Consider the following 21334-nt stretch of genomic DNA (forward strand, 5'->3'; position numbering starts at 1 on the left):
TAAAAAAAAGTGATCTTGAGATGAAGAGAATTTTTATTGTGTACATGCTGGATTAGTAAGGTTGGCAATATCCAATGGGTAACTGTAGATACAACTCAATTCTCGGAGAGGCATCAGGACTGGAGATCAACATGTATGTTTTAGTGTTTTGGGGGAAAGGAAAAGGAAGATAAATGGGAGAAATTAGAATTAATGAAATTTTGAAATAGGAGGGATATGTAGTGTCAAAGATAAATTGTACTGGGCAAAAGGAAGCAGTCAAGGGAGATATTATTCCAGAAGAGGGAAGAGAGATTAAATGGAACTTTGCTGAAGCCAAGGACTGAAGAATTTTTAATAGCTCTGGTGGGGGAAATTGTAGGCAACCTCTGGGCTAATTAGTTTTACTTAAAGAACAAGTAAGTTTTCTGCTACCTTCCTGACAGGAGATAGTGCTGAAATGTAGAGCAAGGTGCCTACTGGTGTTACAGACTCCTACCCTTCTGCCTCCACTGAGGTGGGCTCCATCTTCCTTGATGACTTTTCAAAGGAGTGGCTCCCAGGTCCTAAGAAAAACATCCCTACACCATCTAAAACTGGCAAGATGCCTTTTTTTTTTTTTTTTTTTTTTTTTTTTTTTTTGGTACTGGGAATTTATCCCAGGGGCACTTTACCACTGAGCTCCATCCTGCAGCCTTTTTTACTTTTTAATTTTGAAACAGGGTCTCACTAAGTTGCTGAGGGCTGCTCTAAGTTGCTGAATCTGACCTTGAACTTGAAATTCTCCTGTCTCAGTCTCCTGAGTCACTGGCATTACAGGCGTGCACCACTGTCCCTGCCTTTCAGAGGCTTTTTAGGAGATTCATAAGCATTTCAAACTTGCAAATACAAGTTTTCTAAAGTAAGGTTCTTTTGGAAAAGGAAGATCCCAAGTCCACAGTCAGGAATAAATCTGATCAGATTGAAGTTTAAAAATCAATCAGGCTGAGGGGACAGGTAAGTTTATCTTGGCTGGTAGAATAAATGAGGAAATGAGAGAGAAGGAACAACTCAAGACATGGAAAAACCAGAACATGTACCAAATAGAAAAGACAAGGAAGACAGAATCTCAACTTAAAGAGAAGGCAGAAGTAGGTTTCTGGGTGAGGTAACTGAGACCAGGACTGAGAAAAGGTTTGAGGAGTCACCAGCGACCTCCCTCCCTCAGCCTCACTTGAGGGTCTAAAGCCTGCCTTCTGTGTGATTTTTATTATTACAGTGATGATTTAAGGATAATAAGATATTGTAATTCACTTTATCATATTGACGTTAGTTATAGAAACTTTTTTTCATTAGATTTAACCATATTTTATATTCACCTCAAATACCTGTGGTATGTGTCAGTAATATTACCATTTTATAGATGGAAAGTGAGACCTGAGATGATGCAGTGAACCTGCTGATGTTTGCATTAAATCTCTAGTCACAATAGAAGAGATAGTGGGTAATCTTATGATAAATATTGGGCAAAGTTCAGATTTTGAGGCATATTCAGATACGGTGATTGGGTGAAATGCAGTTAGCAATATTGCTTCTCACGAGGATGATGCTTTTGATTTTCGCAGGTATTCAAAAACCAAACAAAATAAAACACCCTTAGTCTAGTGATTGATTAGTTCTTGTGAAAATCCCACAAACAAAAAGACCCGTTATCTGCTCCAGAGCATCTGTGGTGCAGTCCTGTTAAAGGGCAAGCAGGGCTCTGATCTCCATTTTTTTTCCTCCCAACCTTGCTCATCAACTGCTCCTTGTCTTAGCATCTTCTTACACGTGATTCTTACACAGGGCACGTGCCTCAAAATTATTTGCTAAATGAATGAATGAAATTTGCTGTATATGTAGTTTAAAAGTAGGGAAACTAAGCTTTATGTTTAAGAGATTGAAGATGGGAGTCTGAGGAGGGTTTGTTTCTAAACAATCCTTTCCTGTCATCTCTTCTCAGTCTGCCTCTTTTTTTTTTTTTTATTTGGTACCAGGGTTTGAACCCAGGGGTGCTTAACCACTAAGCCACATCCTCAACCCTTTTTATATTTTATTTTTGAGACAAGGTCTTGTTAAGTTGCTGAGGCTGGCTTGAACTTGTGATCCTTAGTCTCCCAAGACACTGTGATTACAGGCATGTCACCTTGCCTGGCTCTTCTCAGTCTTTTAAATGTATCTCTGTCTTAAAAAATACAGTGAAAATGTCTTTTTTCCCTCTTGGATCTATTGCTCTTTTATGACCCTTTTGGACTAATAATATCAAGAGCCTGTTCTCTGGGCACAGATTGGGTACTGGACAGTGTGCTAAGCACTAGTGTACATGTGCTAAGCACTTTCTGGCTTCATTTAATACTCACAATCCAAGAGGAGGTTGTTACTAGTAAGCTAATTTTACAGATGAGGAAAACGAGGAACAGAGAGCAGAGAGCCACTCCAATCCTTAGTGCACATTTACAAACACACTAGCAGGTACTCCCATTAGGTGGACCAACCCCTCCGAGGGGCGCATGGCTTCAAAACCATAGCTTCTGCTGATTTTAGCTCTTACTGTTACTGTTCCTGGGAGAAAGTTTGCTTGGAGCTTGGAAGTTCTGAAAGGTCATATTTTTTTGCCCAGTTTCACAATCTAGTAAATGCTAGAACTGAAAATCGAACCCAAATCTATTTTTCCCCCTTGAACAAACACTTGCACAATCTGCCATTTTTTTTTTTTTTTTTTTTTTTTTTTTTTTATCAGCTTCAAAATTGATTTATCTAGCACAGGGTCAGCAAACTTTTCCTGTAAAAAGTCAGATAGTAAATACTGCAGGTTTTGCAGGGTGTCTGCTCTCTGTCATAACCAACTCAACTCTACCATTAGAGTACAAAAGCAGTCGTAGACATTTTGCAAAGAAACAGCTATGGATATGTTCAATAAAGCTGTGTACAACAAAATTTGAATTTCATGTGGCATATACTTCTTTTGATTTTTTTCAGCTATGTAATAATGCCAAAAAAATTCTTAGCTGGAAGAGGTCTTATGAAATAGATGAACTTGATTTAGCCCTTGAGCTATAGTGTACTAACACCTGACATAGAATATTCCAAAGAATCCAGTAAATAACTTTATCACCCGTTCCATAACTCGTTGTTCTTCCCCTAACTCTAAGTTCCTAGTAACAAAATTGTAGACACCAATTTCCCCTCTTCTGTGCCTGTTTTATTCTAATGGGGTTACTATGACTAAATTATTTTCTAGATTGATCACTCGTTACTTATGCAATTTTGAAACTTCTAGTGAGTCCTCATTTCTGTCATTACTTTGCAAATACAGTAGTGGCCCCAATTTGTTTTTATACTTCTATAATTCTCTTAGGAGGATTTCAGTTTTTGATTGTATATTAATGAAAAAAAATAAAAAAGGAAATCAGATGCAGATAAAGTTAAAAAACAATGTGTTTGGGTAACTAGAAAATTGGTTTCTTCTGTCCTAACATCAAGCTTGAGGTTCTGCTTTGTCCCTGTAGAATACTTAGAGGATTTTGACTGGCATCTAGGTGCTGAGTCTCAGGCTGCATTCTGCAGCTAACTTTCGTACCCAAGTCTTCATAGATATCTGAAAATGCTACTTGTTCAGAATTCCTTTTTGGAAGAATTAACGCAACAAATGATCCATTGGAGGTTCATCTAATAAATGACTTTTAATTCAACAATGGCCAGTTCTCTCTGTAATAACCACAGCTTTTCAGCGGTTTATGTTTGACTTCTTTTCTTCAACCGCCTCTGGTGTCACCCAGCTCACTCTAACTCCATGCTCCAGACAGAGTGGTCTTCCTCTAATCTTACAAGAGCCATTAATTCTGCCTGCATTCCTCCCTGTCCCTTCACGCGTCCTCAAGAGATCCTCTCAGAGTCTTACGCTAGGTTAGTTTCCATTTTTACAGGTTCTCACACTGCTCACACTTTTGTTCAAAGTTTCTTTCTCTTCAGTGGGCTTCATGAGTATTTTCCCTGGTACCTGTTTAGCTTGCTGGTATGTAGTGAAAGTCATCAAATATTTTTTGAATGAATGAAAAATATTTTTAACTTCCTGTCACATATATTTGTTCCATTTAGTTTAAGAAAAATGACATTCTTGCTCTAAATGTTTATTAGGATTTATTTTTTGACCTGCGTTCTATCAAAAGAGACACATGCCTATGTAAAAGTGAGAAGTTTCTAGTTTCTTCCCATGACACAGATCTGGATGTAATTTTATCTAGCTCCTTAGTCTGGCTTCATCTGGCTTCTTAGTCTACAGTTTGTAGTATGGTAGCTGTACACAGGCCTAAAGTTGACGTGCTTGGCCTTTCCTTAATTTGTTTATGAAGTTTTGTGAACAATGAAATTATTTCCCTTTTATGTCTAACATATTCTTTGCTCTGATAATGCCTCTGGTAATCAAAACAAAGGAAATGGGAAAGCCCAAATTGTATCCAGTTAACTGAGCTAATGTCTGGGATGGGTGCAATCAGGAGGCATATCTCAGACATATATAACAAGGTTAGATATCATTAAATTATGGGCTTCCTCTTGCTTTATTTTCCATCATTCTCAACTTAAATATAATAAAGATCAGTTCTGTAGGTCTCGAATGTGCATATTTTAATTTTAAATTTTTTTGAGATAAGGCTATAGTATCAGCAAAGGTGATAATATTGTCATAATATGTATGTGCATCTGGAGGCACATAGTGTTTTGTCAATCCTACTAATACAGGCATTTTATTTTGAGGGAAAATCAAGAATTTTAAGTATCTCTCAGGGTCATCCCAGCTACATAATATTTCAACTAGTGGCACAATTTTCTATCTCGTTCATGACACCTGTATAGAAAAAACGAGCTAATCACTAAATTTTAGCAGATTCATTGCCTCTAGTTGTGTGTCCTTATTTATGAAAACAAAAGTGCAAATTCTAAGAAAGGGGAAACCAAATGTTCACAACTTTTTTGAAAGTCATGCAGCACAGCCAAATAGCTGTTTCTATGAGTACTGTGCCTGGGTCGTCAAGGCAGGAAAGGGCTCGTGGGGAATGCTTCGTTCCTTCTGCACATGAACAATCAGGGACTGAAGTCATCTTCATAAGACCTGGTATTTGAAGATGAGGTCTAGAATTTACAAATTTCTCCTGTAGCACATCACAGTTTTCCCTTTGTTTCTATGGCATTCGTTTCCTGTTACATTCCTGTTTGCCTAGATTTTAAATTTTAATACAATTAAGCCTATGGAGAATCACTTGATTTGTTCATGAATATTTAGATTTCTGTTGAAGAATGCACTGTGGATATTTTCCTAAGTAACCAGATATATATTCTGGATTGTTTTCTTTGGTCTTAAGACCAGAACACTTAGATATTTCCCTGAAATTTTTATAAAAATATTTCTCTTTTTCTCTCCTTTTCTTTTTGTTCATCCCCAGATCCTTTTTCCTAAAACAAAACAAAACAACAAAACCAACAAAAAACCCTGAAAGCCAAAACCATACTAAAGCAAAACAGTATTACTGGCAATTCCACAGAGTAGTAAAGAGACACTGTTCTTCCTTTGTAAACTGTCTCTATCTTGAAAGTTGCACTCATAAAGTAAAAGCATTTACACTCTTTTTGGCATCTGTGCAGTTTGGAATCTTATTTCTTTGGGGTTCCTTCTCTCAGTTAATAGTCATTAAATGCCAGGCCTGGAGTATAAAAAGGCAAGTTGATTAGACATAGCCTGTGATTTTCTAGCATACAATGAATCTTGGCAGAAAAAAGAAATGAAAAAATAGTCATAAATCTTAATAATTATATCATAAAAAAGTGCTGAAGATTAAAATATTGATAAATATGAGCTGTACAATTAGAAGGGGTACTTTCTAGCCAGAGGGTTGAAGGAAGACCTCCCAAAGAAGTAACATTACCTGGACACTGTAGGATGAATAGGTGGTTGTTAGCATGAAAGAATTGGATGCAGAGTCTAAAGCAGGTGCCTTGAGGTCAGAGGAGCTTGGCAGTCAGGAAGTGAAAGAATACTAGTGTGGTTCTTATGCAGACAGTACTTGAACCGTGATCAGAGATTATCTGATCTGCGTTGCTATGTATCAGCCATTTGCCCGCAAGAGCTGCTGCTGTTCACTTGAAATCTAGTTGGTGATTTTTAAATATGCATGTTGTCTTATCATTTTAAATATGCAAAGTAAATGATGTTACACCATTATACAGTCTGGGAAATTCTACTTAAGAGTAATCATGCTTGAATCAAAATCATCCTTACCTTGACACGAAAGATAGGGACCATTTGTCTAACCCCAAATAGTGATTTTTCCTACATTCCTTTAAGACATTTTAAAACAGTCTGAAGCAGTTTGGAAGATTTTATATTATATTTTTATTATATTTTATTATAATATAATATAATATTTATTTATAAATAAAATTATTTATTTATTATTAAATTTATTATTTATTATTTATAAATTTATTATAATATAATATTTATTATATTTTTTATTATATCCTATCCCAAGATAACCTGTTTTAAATAAAAAATAAAGGAACTTCTAGAATTTAAAGGGATATAACTGAAATCTGGTTTGACATTATTATGTTTCCTGTATTATTTTCTAGTATTTCCTTAAAAAAATATGCATGTGGGATTTGACCCTAAGCTTTGCTGACTTTGTCTTTGCTGACCTAAGCTTTGTTTTTGTCTTTCATCTACTTTAGTCTAATGGGATTGCAGCCATCATTGCTATTTTGGTGTTACTGTTACTCTTGGGCATCGGTTTGATGTGGTGGTTTTGGCCCCTTTGCTGCAAAGTGGTGAGTAAGAAGGATTTGCAATTCTACTCTTTTTTGTTTATTTTTTATTCAGCAAGATGTAAAGTCATAAATAAAATAGGCTTGAAATATGAATGAATGCCTCATTGTCCAACAACAGCAGTTTCAATTAGTTACTTGAATTTTAATCATTTTACTGCTATAACAGATTCGGGAAAGCATGCACAACAACATCTATTATAAAACATCATCTAAAAAGTGTCTCAAAATCAGGTTCATAGAAAAAAGCTTTGAGAAATGTAGGAAAATAGTTGGGATAAAAGGTGTTTCCACTCAAGTACAAGAAAAATTTAAGTTAATGGAATGATGTGTTTTCTGTTGAATTCATGGCGAGCAGTTGATAATGTTTTTTTTTTTTAAGTGCTTATGAATCTTTTGTTTCCGTTTTGAAGAATCTACTATTTCAGGATTTTTTGTTTTCCCACAGAAAAACATATTAGAAATAAGTCAAGTGCAGATGTTGAAGTATCTGTTAAACAGTCACTTTTGGAGTAACGACAGGTGGTTTCAATTTGTGTCATTTTTCATGTTTACATAAACGCTAGGAAGAAATATAGGTTTGTCTTCACTCTCCATTGCTGATGTAACAAATTGCTACATGCTTGGTGACTTAAAACTACTCAGATTCGTTATCCAACAGTGTGTAATCACAGCTTTGGCGTGGGTCTCACTAGGCCTAACTGGGCTGAAAGGTGTCAGCAGGGCTGCGTTTCTTTCTGTACCTCTAGGGTAGAGCCTATTTATAGTCTGTTTTCCAACTTCAAGAGGCCATCCACATTTCTTGCCTCCTGGACTATTTTCTCCATCTTCAAAACCAACACTATTTAGCTCCTTGATGATTCTTCTGTACTTACATTTCCCTCTGACTCTAAACCAGCTGGCAAAGACCCTCCATGTTTAAGGAAACAGGTGATTAGGTTGGACACACTTGGATAATCCAGGATCATTTCCCATCTCATTATTCTTTTTTTTTTTCTTTTAATTTATATTTTTTCACATTACTTGAACATAAGGTCAAAATGAGTAATACATTCTTAAGGCTTTTGAGTGCTCTATCAGACACTACCCATGTACAATGAATGTAAATATTGAATGAACTAGTAAAATATTTGTGTTTCCCCAAATCTTCTTAATCACACTTGCAAAATCCCTTTTACCATGTAAGGTAATTTATTCACAGTACCATGGAATTCAGTTTTGAAATCTCTGTGGAAGCATTATACTGCCTATCACAGGGTAGTATGTTAAGTCATACATTTCAGCACACTTCAAGCAATTCAATTTAGACTATTCAGGTTCCAAAGAAAAGATCATGCCAAGGAAGCCTACTTTCAAAGCATGCTTACTACTTATTTAGAGAGTGTTCCTTCTAATATAAGCACATGATATAGAACTTGATCGTCTGTAGATCATGGTAGTGTTTTACATGATATTTCTAATCTGCCCTCCCTACCCCGCCCACCTTTGCTGACTGATTTCAGCTCCCTTGCAATTTCAGACAGTGCTTTGTGTCTCCCCTGCATTTATTATTAATTGTACTTCAGTCTGCTTTCATGAGGCAACTTTATAATTCTTTATCTCAGAGCAGTGGGCCCATGGAGGAGGCATAGAATTAACTCAGACAACACTAGAGACAAGAAGCATCCTGTCTCTTTGCTGAACTAATCAGTTTCCTGCCATGGCAATTTATGCATAGACAGTTTCCTGTTATAATCTTGATTATCCTAGATATGGCTATTTTAGGGGGGCTAGCATTCTTGAATCTCAAATTAAAAAGCAAAAAGGTGCCCTAATGTGATTTGTGCTCCTTGGTTTTTTAATTTAAACTTTACGGTGGTGGTTTCCTCCCTTCATTACTTTGCAATTTCATTTACTGTTGACCAGAGGGCTCAGAAGTATGACACTTTTTTTTTTTTTTTTTTTTTTTTAAGTACATGCAAAAACTGAAATGCCCTTTCTTGGGAGGAACTTAGATGTTCTCGAATACAGATTTTGGCCATCATTTTGGATATTATGGAGAGCATTCAATCATCAGATCATGGAAAGATTATATTCCTTCTAACCCTGAGGTCTTACAGATTATAAATCTTGGAGTTGTCTTTATGCAATGCATAGAAAGGTCCCTTTAATTGTGTAATAAGATGTCAGCAAGGCTTCCTATTATCAGAAACATCATGAATGAATGCTTATTAATTTTGGAACTTATTTGAGAGAACAATCTTTATTTTGTACTTAGGAATGTAGATTAAAAAAGTAGCCAGTCCTGAGTATGAACTTATATTTATACCTAGGTGCAAATGAATCATAGCAAATGTTGTCTAAAGTAGGTTTAAAAGCAAGGAGAAAGTACAGGCAAAGTTCTACATTCAGCCCTTGCCAAATATGTATTAATCATCTGTTAGTGCCAGTTACTGTGCTAGGAATTGGGGATACAAAAATGTATGTGAGTCAAGTGCAATGACACTGCCTGTAATCCCAGCCATTTGAAAGACAGAGGCAAGAAAATAGAAAGTTTGAGACCAACCTGGACAACTTAGGGAGAACCTATCTCAAAATAAAAAATAAAAAGGCTGGGGCTGTAGCTCAGAGTCAGAATTCTCTTGGGTTCCATCCCAAGTACCACACATACACACACAAATGTTTGTGATATGATATGGAAATTCACATTTCACATAGAAACACAGAAATGTGGGCAAGTAAGTTTAAGGGAGGGTCACAAGTGCCCAATAGCAAGATGTGTAAAGAGCAGTAAGAACACAAAAGAAGTGTTTTAGAAAAACAGGTCAGAGCAAATGACCCCAAATTGAGTTTTGAGTGCTGAATAAGACAGTGGAAGTTGATGAGGGACATTTTTATGAAGCACGTGTGAAGTTATGAGTTATTCTGGCATACTTCACAACGTGCTGGGCTGAGATCTTGTGTGAAAAGTAGTTTTGGTTTTGAGGAGAACCCAGTGAGGGAGGGCTTCCTGTGTCTTGTAGGAAGTATGAACTCATCCCAGGGATGATGAGAAACCATCAATCATCTGAAAGGATCTCTGCCCACAGCAGTGCTGAGCTCTGGTCCTGGTGGAGATTAAGACTGTGCACAACTGAATTCTCTCAAAAACAGAAGTGGAAAACCAGAGACAAATGGTGCACCTTAGATATGGCCAAAGGCTGCTTTCTTCCTTTCTCTTTTCCTTTCTGCCTCCCTCCCTCCTTCCCTTCCCCTTTTTCCTCCCGTCCCCGCTTGTTACCTTCTGCTGGGGATCTAACCCAGGCATTTGCTCATACTAGCCAAGCACTCTACCATTAAGCCACATCCCCAGTCCAAAGTAAAGTATCTCTAACAAAGTGCAGATAGTTGGAATCTTAAGCTGGAAGGGAAGTGGACTGGAGAAGAATGAAGAGGATTTGAGAAAAGAAGGGGGAAGTGGGATCATAGTTTTGTGAAAAAGGATCTTGAGTATTTCAAAAGGTGTAGTACAATTGCGGGGTATTTATTTTGTTCCTTTTAGAGAATATATTTGTGCAATGCTGAAATCAGAATATGGCCATTTAAATAATCCTCAGCAGTATTAAATTTTTATGGATCAATTTGACTTTGTCTATCATTATCAGAAAAATAACATTTTTTAATATTTTTAATAATAGATGGACACAATATCTTTATTTTATTTGTTTATTTTTTTGTGTGGTACTGAGGATCGAATTCAGTACTTCACACATGCTAGGCAAGCGCTCTACCACTGAGCCACAACCCCAGTCCCGGAAAAATAACTTTTTAATGGAAAATGAAATGCATTTACTTCAGTTTGTTGTTATACAGATTTCTTTTTATTTGAATATATTTAAGTATTAGCAGCAAATATGTGAATCTAATTTTTCAACTGAGGGAATTCAACTGAAATGTGACTAACCAACTCAAAGAGTTTGTTCTTGGGCACATTTGGAAATTATCAGCTCCCCACCTCTGTGGGCATCATGTGCCCAGGAATTCTTATCAAGATGGAGAGCCTGAAGAAATCCTGAACAGAGGCCTCGTGTCTGTCACATGTTCTTCATTCCATTATTTTATATTTTATCAAATACTGAGATATGAAAGTTTAAGTCATATTTTATAAAATGGTTGAATCTTTCATTGTTTACAGATTAAAATTTCACCGGTTTTGGGGTTGGGGTTGTGGCTTAGTGGTAGAGCACTTGACTGGTATGTGTGAGGCACTGGGTTTGATTCTCAGCACTGCATATAAATAAATGAATAAAATAAAGGTCTGTTAACATCTAAAAAATATTTTTAAAAGTTTCACAGGTTTTAATCAATGGCTTAGTGGTGACAATGTTATTGTCTTTTAGACAGTGATTCTCAGGGTTTTGACTTATTTGGTTTTCTTTCTGCCTCAATAACTAAGAGGCTTTTGAGCAGTGGTGGGCAGTTTTCCAGTAATGGTGGTTCTCCCTGAGAGGAAGGGGTGTGTAGAGTGAGACATCTCCAGAGATTATTGCAGTTTGGAAAAGGTCCCTGAGGTAAGATGAATGAAGAAACCCAAATCTTAATCCCTGAAACTTGTGAATGTCACCTGATATGGCCAAAGGGTAACTAAATTGTTTTGAGATGTAGAGATTATCCAGGATGACTACGGGGCCCAAAATACAATCACAAGTGTAGGAGGGATAGAGAGCGGAAGGAGGCAATAGAGGGGAGAAGGCAGTGTGTCCAGGGAGGCAGCCTTGGGAGTGACACAGTCACCAGCCAGGGAATGCCAGTGTGAGCAGAAGCTGGAAGAGACAGAGGCAGGTAATTCATCCTGGGAGTCTGTAGAAGGACCAGCTCTGCCAATACCTGATTTCAGTCCTGTAAGACTCAGTTGAGATTCCTGACTTCCAGAACTGGAAGAAAATAAATTTCTGTTGTTTAAAGCCACAGGTTTGTGATAATTTGTTATAGCAGCAATAAGAAGTTAATCTTTTGAATGTTTCTACTATTCTCTAGTGTTGGGAAATCATTACTTAGGGTTATAAGTTTTGGAAATTAAAATTAGATTAACCCTTTTTGATTTTGAGGGGATAACTGTCAAATAAGTATGCATAATGCTTTGTGTACTGAGAAGAATTTACTCACATTTCAAAGTGACAAGGAATTTTTGAACGAAACATCTTTACGATTTTCAGAGTGTCCGAGGCATATGTGACATTTGGCATAAAGACTTTTGACAACTGAGATCTGTGGACAGATTTCTCAGGGTGATATTACTTGTAAGAATGAGCCAGTACAATTTCATTCAAATTTAGGTATTGAACCATTGAATCTTTGAAAGCTAGAGATAGGCATTTTTACCCTGCAGAGAAAAATGAAGCACTCTAACATTTAATTAAATACTGTATCTATTGAGTCACAACATGTACCTGGTTAGTTGAAGACTTTGAGACCTAAAAACAAGAAACAATTGAAAGTCAGAAACATTCCTTTCTAGAATATTTATAACAAAATTCTAGCAAAATTGCCTAGTGTAAGATAGTACATTTTTGGTGCTACTTAAGTATAATTAAATAATAACATTATATTTGCATAAAACTATATCCTCTTTAGATTAATAATTCCATGAAGGCAGAGGATTGTATGTTTTAATCATCATTGTAAGCCTGTGTTTATGTTACATGTTGCATAGTAAATACTTCTCATTGAACACATCTTGAACTGTATCAATTCTTAAAATTGAGAAAGTTAATATCTCTTTACCTGAAAGTCAGGTTCATAATAGGGTACCTTGTTGCTCATTATAATGAAAATTCTGTTCATTATAGAGAAATATTGTGCTTAAAGGAATTTATGATACAAAATTATTCTTTGTATTATCTTCACTAATTTTGTTTAAATTTGTTACTTATACATACAGTAGGAAACAAGGTCCTTGTAATCCTATATAGTAAAGACTAAGATACATCTGCATAAGAATTTCTTAATTATAAAACTCTGAAGTAGAAACAATTTAACTTTTGTTTAGTTGCTGTTACCAATCCCCCATAGGAATTTCTAACCTGAGGATTATGAACTTGTATGGAAAAAAATACATCTTTATTTTTACTTCTAACCGAATCTTATCATTTCCTTCATTCACAAATGTTGTCCCCTGCCCACAAAAGTATTATCAATTCTGAGGACTGTGTTGGCCATAGTAATCACAGATATATATCCTGTATCACATTTATAGTTCAGATATTTGTGAAATGTTTTACGTGCATCACTACTTCAAAATTAGGATTGTGACACCCTCATTATTTAATTAATAAGTAGGCATATATATTTCTATAGAACAGTTTTTACTCCATAATTGGAGTCCTTTAAATCCTGTAGATTTGATGTAATTTAATTATTATGCAAAGGAGTCCATAATAATGACTGCCAAAGAGGTAAAGGAAAAGCTCTTTGTTGTACAATACCTGGTCACCCAAATGCTTTTAATATGAGACTTTTAAAAAAATATTTTATATCCTTTAATTCATTTCTATGAGTATTTTTCATGATGAGACAGAGAGAATTATTTAAGATGTTGTGGATAATGTCCCCTCTGTGCTTGTTTTTTATGCAAAAATAGAAATTGAAACCAATGATCTTTGGAAAACTTCATCTAGTAATATTTTAATGATAGAACCCTTATGAACACTTGAATTTTCAACCATTACCATTAGTGAATTATAGATTGTGTTAAATTTATAAACTGTTCCATGAGCAGGAATCTTCTCATTTTTGCATGATGTTCTCTCTCACTGCCTATTGAAGAGCCTACCTCTTGCTCATCAAGTATGCTCACACCCATCCTCTGTGGTTGCTTTTCCTAACCAAAGACATTGGCGGCATCCTTCTTTTTTCCTTAGATTAAAAAAGGGGACAGGGAGGTGGGTCAGAACAAAACTTACCTTGTACTGAATTATAAGTGAGATATCAGAATATAGAGATGTTTTCTCTTTTTTTCTTTTTGAGGATATGTTAAGTTCATGGCAGATTTGTTTTACTAATCAGTATAACAGAAATGACAGTTGTATAGTTGCATCACTTGGGAAAACCAGAATTACAGATGTAAGGCTAATGAGGTGGCAAACAAAGGCTTTCTGGAATGTTGTCAATGAGTGTATTATACAACTGCAAATAAATACTTGAATATGCTGGAAATGATAAATGTTTACTTAGCTCTAGTAACCTTGGCCAAAGTTATCCACACTCCAGGGAAAACTGCAAACTTATTTTTTTTCCATAGTGCATTTAGAACATAACGGAAAGATCTCATGAATCTTAAATTTAGAAAACAACTTAAAAAGTTATCTTTTTAAAGCTTAATTTGCTTATATGTAAGTTGAGCTTTCATGATGAGGATATATCTGACTAGAGCTCTATAGAATCATTTTTTAGCCAGCAACAGCTGTGCTGTTCTTTCTAAATAGTAATAATGCTTCTACATTGCACTTGTTTTTTATTGTTGAGGAGGGCTCATAGTGCCTTTATTGAGTTACTTTCAGAGGAGCCTGATTTTTTTTTTTTTTTTGGAATGCACAATAAAACAGAAGTAATTTAAATTTTAATATGCCTTCCTTGCACCATTAATTAAAATGATTTATGTTTGGTTGCCTCCTTGAAATACAGTGTGACGTTAGGATGTATTGCTTCCATGGTAATGTTTTCCAACAGAGCATCATTTATGAAACAGGGTATCAAATTCTTCTGGGTCTTAGTTTATTTGCTTTGACAGCAACACCTTTACTTAACTCCTGGCAGAATATACTCTCATACTGTTCTTCCCAGGTCTCATTTGGCATTTTAGATTGTATTTATTGCCTAGATTTCTGGCCACTTATTTGCTTCTTCAAAGTAAGATTCTTTGAAGATTGATCATTTGCCAAGGAGGATGAGATAACCTGGACCGTTATTTTGGTCTGGATATTGAAAACATCTAACTTTGTGGAATTATAAAAGGACTTCCCAAATACTAATAAAAGAGAACTTTTTTTTTTTATGGACTTCAGAAGAAAGGCTTGCCCTCCGATCTTATCCACAAGAAAAGGGAGTGTGAGAGGAAGATTCACATTTATTTTAAATGAATTCCTGTAAACACTAAGACTTTATTGTCTGTGGGTTTTGGGGCACTTAAACGACATTGCCGCTGAATTGGGCATTTCTTTTTTTTTTTTTTTTTTTTTTTTTTTTTTGAATTGGGCATTTCTTTTTGTCACTGGCATGAATTAGTTCTGAAATACTACTTGGTCTACAGTCATTGTACAGTATCTGCTTTCTTTCTTTTTTTTTTTTATTTAAAGCAGTTTAATGTTGACAGTTCTTTTCACTCTTTTCTGAATATTGGAACATATGATTGCATCAAGCTGGCTGCAGGCTCCAGGGCTGACATTTTCTAGTGCAGAGAATGCCCACATCACTCGAACATTTGAAAAGTGTTAATGAGCAGATCAAAAGGACTGTTGCCTGAAGCAGCTAACTTTTTTTTTCTTTTTAAGAAATCGGCTTTCCTCCAAACTGAAATCTTCATTCTAGCAGCTAAGTAGATGAGATGTAATCCTCCCTGATGATGATAATAACAAATGAAAAAAAATTGGAGAAGAATCAAACTCTGCATATGGTTCATAAAGTGGTGAAAGTGTTTTCCAGAATTTTCAATACAGAGCTGAAGGATGCTAAGTGGAAAAAATCCTGGCAACTAGGCAATATTATGCCTTTTAAAATCTGCAAATTCTCATAAAATATGGTGCATATGAATACATCCTTTTCTGAAATGAATGTGTTCTTGCACTATTTAATATAAGAAAGGGATTCTCATGACTGTTATTTTAAATGTATTTGGACAACAGTTAGTTTTCCTTTCCTCCCAAAGGAGTTTTACTGAAATGTAGAGTGTCAGTTGGGCATAGATTTTTGCCATTTTTGGCTTTTGGGCCAAATGACTTCAGATCGTTTTCACCCTCTTTGTTACTTATGAGGCTGTGTGGTAGAGTGGAAAGAGAACATCACGGGAAAACCATTTTATTTTCTATTCCAACATTTATAGGTGAATGATATTGTGAATGTTAGTTAACATAATATATTTTTGTAAAATGGTGATAAATTTATGCAATTATCATAAACATTAAATATAATTAAATATATTAAATATGATTCTGATACACTATCATCTGTGTGTCATCTATTCTTCCGTCCTAATAAGTAAAACTGCTCCAAATACCTTAGGCCTTTTCTTCTGCATACTTTGAATTTGCAGTCCAAATCTTATTTTAAAAGGATGTCACATGGCAGAAGTTGAACTGAGTTTGAAGGTAGATGGACCTGGATCCTGGATTGGAGTCCTAATTCTCTGTTTTCTTCTCATACGTACTTGCAGAAAATTATTATTGAAATTAGAGCCTTCCTGTCTTTATATTTAAAATGGGGATAAGCACAGGATTATTACAAAAATAGGAGAAATATAGAGTGTGTGCCATATGGTAATCACAACAAAGAATGATTATCTTTAATAGTCAGAATAGTACACAGTTGAGCCTTAGCACTGGTTCAGTTCCTGCAGGTTCTTTTATTTATTGTGATTGTGGTTGTATCTTTTAATTTATTAGATTGAAATTTCATTTAGGTAGAGGATTGAATGGGCTTTAGTTCCATTATTAATAATGTAGAAAATATACTTTCCTCAACTTCAAAATCACTTTAAATTTATAATTTCATGCATTCAGTCATATATCACATTAATCACATGTTATTGGAAAACACAACCCTAAGTTTCTTTTCTGGAATAAGATGAGTACAATGCACATGAACATATGGCCATACTTAGTTATGGAAAGGCATAGACTCAAGAGACCTGATGGAAACATTGTGATATGTATTTTTATTTTATTAGAATTTTCTTGAAAAGGACCTATAATTAATCTTGTTTATTTCCTAGGTGAATAAACTTGGGATGATCTTATGTGTTCCCAGGTGCATTGAGTTCATGAATTCTCTGATTTCCCTGTTTGAGAGAAAAAAATTGATGCTTCATTTTCTTTACTTTTTTTGTAGTTGTATATGGACAGAATACCTTTATTTTATTTGTTTCATTTGTATGCAGGGATAAGGATTGAACCCAGTTCCTCACATGTGCTAGGCAAGTGCTCTGCCACTGAGCTACTACTCCAACCTTGATGCTTCATTTGCGTTAGAACTAGCAATATTTTAGTTTCAGGGAAATCTATCTATTATTTATATACATATTCCTTCAATATTTTACATATAAATTTGGAGATTGACTATGATTCTTTGTGAGCTTTCTTAGTTATTTTGGCTTCATTTTGAATCATATTTTTAGTATCTGCTTTCCAAAAAGCACTTTAGGCACTCCAGGTATTTATAAAGGAGAAGAAATGAGTATTGCCCTTAAGAAATCTACAGTTTAGAAGATGGGGATGTAGCTCAGTGGAAGAGCTCTTACCTAGCATGCATGGGTCCTTGGGGCTAGGGAGAGGGGGGAGGAAAGGAAGAAATCTGTGCTAGAAATAATGTAAAAATCGCATAATAAGCTTTAAAATCCAAACTGATAAAATATGAATGGCTCAATTGTGCATTAATATATATGTTGAGAAGGATAAGTATTCTAGATAAAGTAATAGAAAGTTGTTGGACTGGTCTGTGAAGGCTGAATGAGACCATATTAAGTCTCCATGTTAAGAAATAGTCATTATATTTGAGGGGAGCAGAGAGATGGATCATGGTTAGAGTAAAGGTGTATGTAGAGAAATGCTTGTAGACGGGATGTTAGGGCTGAACTGGAGCAAATGGTACATGCTGAGACATTAGAACAATGGAAACAGAAATGCTGGATCATGTACATCTATAGAAAAAGGGACTTTGAGTTTTGTTTATTAAATAAGGAATTTCCAGTAAAGTGAAAGGCTGCAAAGATGCCTCACATGATCCTGTTGTAAGTTTGACAGAAGCAAAGGGGTCATATGAAGATTTTAAATTGAAACTTAATTTTCCCATATCAGTACTAAACTAGATGCTATATAGGATAATGAAAAAAAAAAAAAAGAGGAAAAGTTATGGAGGGATTTTTAGTAATTATTTGGAGGATATAATGTAGATCAGGGTTGGGGATACCATTTGTATCCCCAGAAATTTATATATCTGTGCAAGATGTATAGGTAATAAGCATAGTATATTTGAAATCCTCACAATGAAATAAGAATGAGTTTGGATATATTATTCTTGGTCTTAGTGGAATGGAAGAATGTACGTTCATCTTTCTCTAGTGAGATAAATCCGGAGAGCACTTTATGATGATTTGCAAAACTAAGGGAAAGCATGATCTGGAAGTTTTTTTCTATACAAATTCAGCAATTCATTTATTTGAATTGTGGGGGTAAGAACTATTAATCCATTTTGATGAGAGAAATGATTGATTAGACATCTGTTAGAAGAATATTGACCTGGCTACATAGGTTAAAATGAGGGTTGGGTTAGTGGTAAAAGAACAAGCTAGATGTTTAATTTAACTCTATGTACAGCACGTAGTCATTGATGCTCTCAGAAGCCTCTGGTGATTATAAACTATCAATCAATTTAATCAATTGTCAATTAAGATGCTTAGAAGAGGGAGGCGAGGAATGATGAGGTACATCTGTTTTGTTTGAGCACCATTTATTTATTTATCATGACTTGCCCATATTTAAAGAATGCTATTATCAATTCTGGAAACCACAGTTAAGATATTAACTAAATTAATGTAAATTGAAGGAACTGAAAAAGATGACCTAATAACTCTAAACCATTTCATGAGAAATTGTTGATGTATTTAGCTTCCAAAATGGACAAACTCAATAGAATTAGGTAGTTATCCTAGTCTTCAAAAATATGAATTTGTCTTCTCTGGAAGAAAAATTGTGTGTGTGTGTGTGTGTGTGCGTGCACGTGTGTTTTGTATGTGTTTGTGTGTGTCCGTGTTTCCAGACTCTAGATCCAGGGCTTAAGAGTGGAAAATGCAGAGAGAAGCTTTGGCTTCATTTGGGGGAAAAACTTTCAAATGATGAGTTCTTGCCAATGGAATGAATTGCTTTTTGAGGTAGTGAATTTCTCTTCATTGCAGTAATCCAAACATATTTGGACTATGATTGGTGGGAATTTTTTAGAATACTGAAGTTTTGGTTGTGTGTGTATTGGAGTAGTTGAAAACTGTACTCAATACTTTTCAGGTCCAGAAAATCTTGAGGTCATGATTTTTGGTAGTGACAGTGGGAAAGGAATAAAAAGAATCCTTTTTTCTTTCCTTGTCCTTCGGCTCTCTGCAGTCCATCTCTTTCCTTTCTTTTTCTCTTTTATTTCTCCTCCTTTTTTCTCCCTTTCTACCTCCCTCATTTTTCTCTTCCTAGTTTTTCTTTTTTCCCCCCCTTCTTTCTTACTTTCTTAAAGGTCTAATTTGTGCCAGGCATTCTACTGAATTATTGGGAATGCAGTGAGAAACAAGGCAGAAATATAACTGGTTCTTATGATATAAAGCTGCTCACGAGCCCATTACGCTGTAGTCATTTTCCCACCTCCCAACTTAGAACCTAGCTTGTCAGTCTGTGAACATCCTAGCTAGCTATTGGTTCATCAGTCAGCTTGCAAGCAAGTGTCCTTCTCCATTATTGGTCCCTTAGCCTGGGAATTCAACTGCTTAAGGATAGCTTCCCAGCCATTCTCTCTTTCTCTCTTCCTCGCTTTCATCCTCTCTCTTCCATTTCACTCTCTCTCTTGTGTGTGCACTCTTTCTCTCTCTCTTTTCCTCTCATTTTCTCTCTTACCCTGCAGGAAGACACTCTGCTTGTTTGCTTAATAAACTCTCTTAAGTGAGTTCCCACGTCAGGAGTGGTTTCTGGGTTCTTACAGTTCTTATGTAACTCAGAGTTTTTTGAAGCTAAATAACATGAATGCTGATAAATGTTGGGGAAGAGAAAAGAGTTATTTGTGCATATCAAGGAAATATTTACATTGGGAAGATAAGGAATTCGTGGGTGGAGAGGAGAGGGGAAGAGAGAAAGGGAATTTCACGGAATCTCTTGGACATAGAATTGACTTGGTGGAGTCCTTCAAAAATGAGAAAGAGATTATGCCAACATATTGCGACTGTGACTAGAAAGAATGAAAGACAAAGGAAGGTGGGGAAGGAGGTTTGACTTTTAAATGAAGTTGAGTGAGTTGGTTTGGATTTTGCTGACTGTGAAATGCTGACAGATCTGGTTTTCATTGCATACTTTGGAAATGCAAGTTTGTAATGATATGGAGGTACTTACTCTTTTAACAAAGGAAAAATATCTATAACTTGATGACCTTAAATTTATTTTGACTACAGTATTATTTTAAATCTTAATCCTCTACAGGCATTTAGTTCTGGGATAACTAAAAAAAAAAAAAAATCACAGATTTTTATCTTTCAATATTATTAAAAAGAACTAGAATTTCATGCTTATTGATAGAACAAAACAATTAAATGAAAGGATTTAATAATGGAATTTCTTGAAGGATTCAAAAATAAACTTGGTCAAATTAAATTACTGTCCTGTTATATTTATGTGGTTGTTACTCTCTGGGTATTTCTCCTGAGGTTTAGATTTAATCTAAAATTTGAATATTGAAAAATTATATATGCTGAAAATTATGGACCAATTCTCTAAATATTATCAATAAAATAAAAGTTTTAAAACCCTTTCATTATGGAAAATTTCAAGCATTTACAGTGAGATAGATTAATACAATGAATCCCCTGTCCCTTCACTCAGCCTCAAGATTATTATCAATTTTATTGCATCCACACCCCCATCCACTTCCCCATCCCAAACTATTTAAAAAATAGAATCATACAATTTCTCTGGAAATATTTATGTATACCTTTAAAAGATAAGCTGTATTTAAAAAAAAATAGTCATGATAAATAGTAATATGTTAAGTAATACCTCATTTTCAAAGTCACAGTAGTTTTAAGTCCTTAATGATGTAGTTGAAATATTTGACATTAGATGAAGATAAAAACTTACAGTTTTAGTTTTTCTTCTTAGAGACTGTGATATTGTTCTGAATTATCAGAAGCCACTGGCACCTGATTAAGATTTTCCATCACAATTAGGTGAAAGTCCAGATATACCAGGACCAGTGAAGTTTATTGTAAATTAGGTCAAGGATCCATTCCTCTCACATGAAGAATTAACCTAATTCAAATAAGATTCGATGAGTAATGATTTGTAGAAATTTTAGCCTTGACTAAATTGTCAACTTGTAAAAAACAGCTTCTAGCAACAACTTAATAGTGTCACAATTTTGTGGATAAAACTGACTCAGTGTAGTAGTCAGGGTTCTCCAAGAGGAACAGAATCCACAGGAAATATGATTATAAGAAGGGGATTTATTAGATTGGCTTACACTACCAGAAGCTGGATATTCCACAATGACCATCTGCAGGCTGGAGAGCTGGAAGAACCAGTAGCTTCATAGTCCAAGACGCAGAAAC

At 35.2% G+C, this 21334-nt stretch overlaps 1 protein-coding gene across 2 annotated transcripts in view; it reads left to right on the forward strand.

Annotated features, from left to right (window-relative positions):
• The window catches only part of LOC306669106 (anthrax toxin receptor 2), a 146735-nt gene that overhangs the window by 59441 nt on the left and 65960 nt on the right, over positions 1-21334 (forward strand). For both annotated transcript variants that reach the window (XM_079152941.1, XM_079152942.1), the window contains exon 11: positions 6724-6819. In XM_079152941.1, the coding sequence (XP_079009067.1) occupies positions 6724-6819 (96 nt within the window). The remainder of the gene's footprint in view (positions 1-6723; positions 6820-21334) is intronic.

This window comes from Sciurus vulgaris (genome assembly GCF_902686455.1).
Source record: "Sciurus vulgaris genome assembly, chromosome: 9".
In the NCBI taxonomy this organism is placed as follows: Eukaryota; Metazoa; Chordata; class Mammalia; order Rodentia; family Sciuridae; genus Sciurus; species Sciurus vulgaris.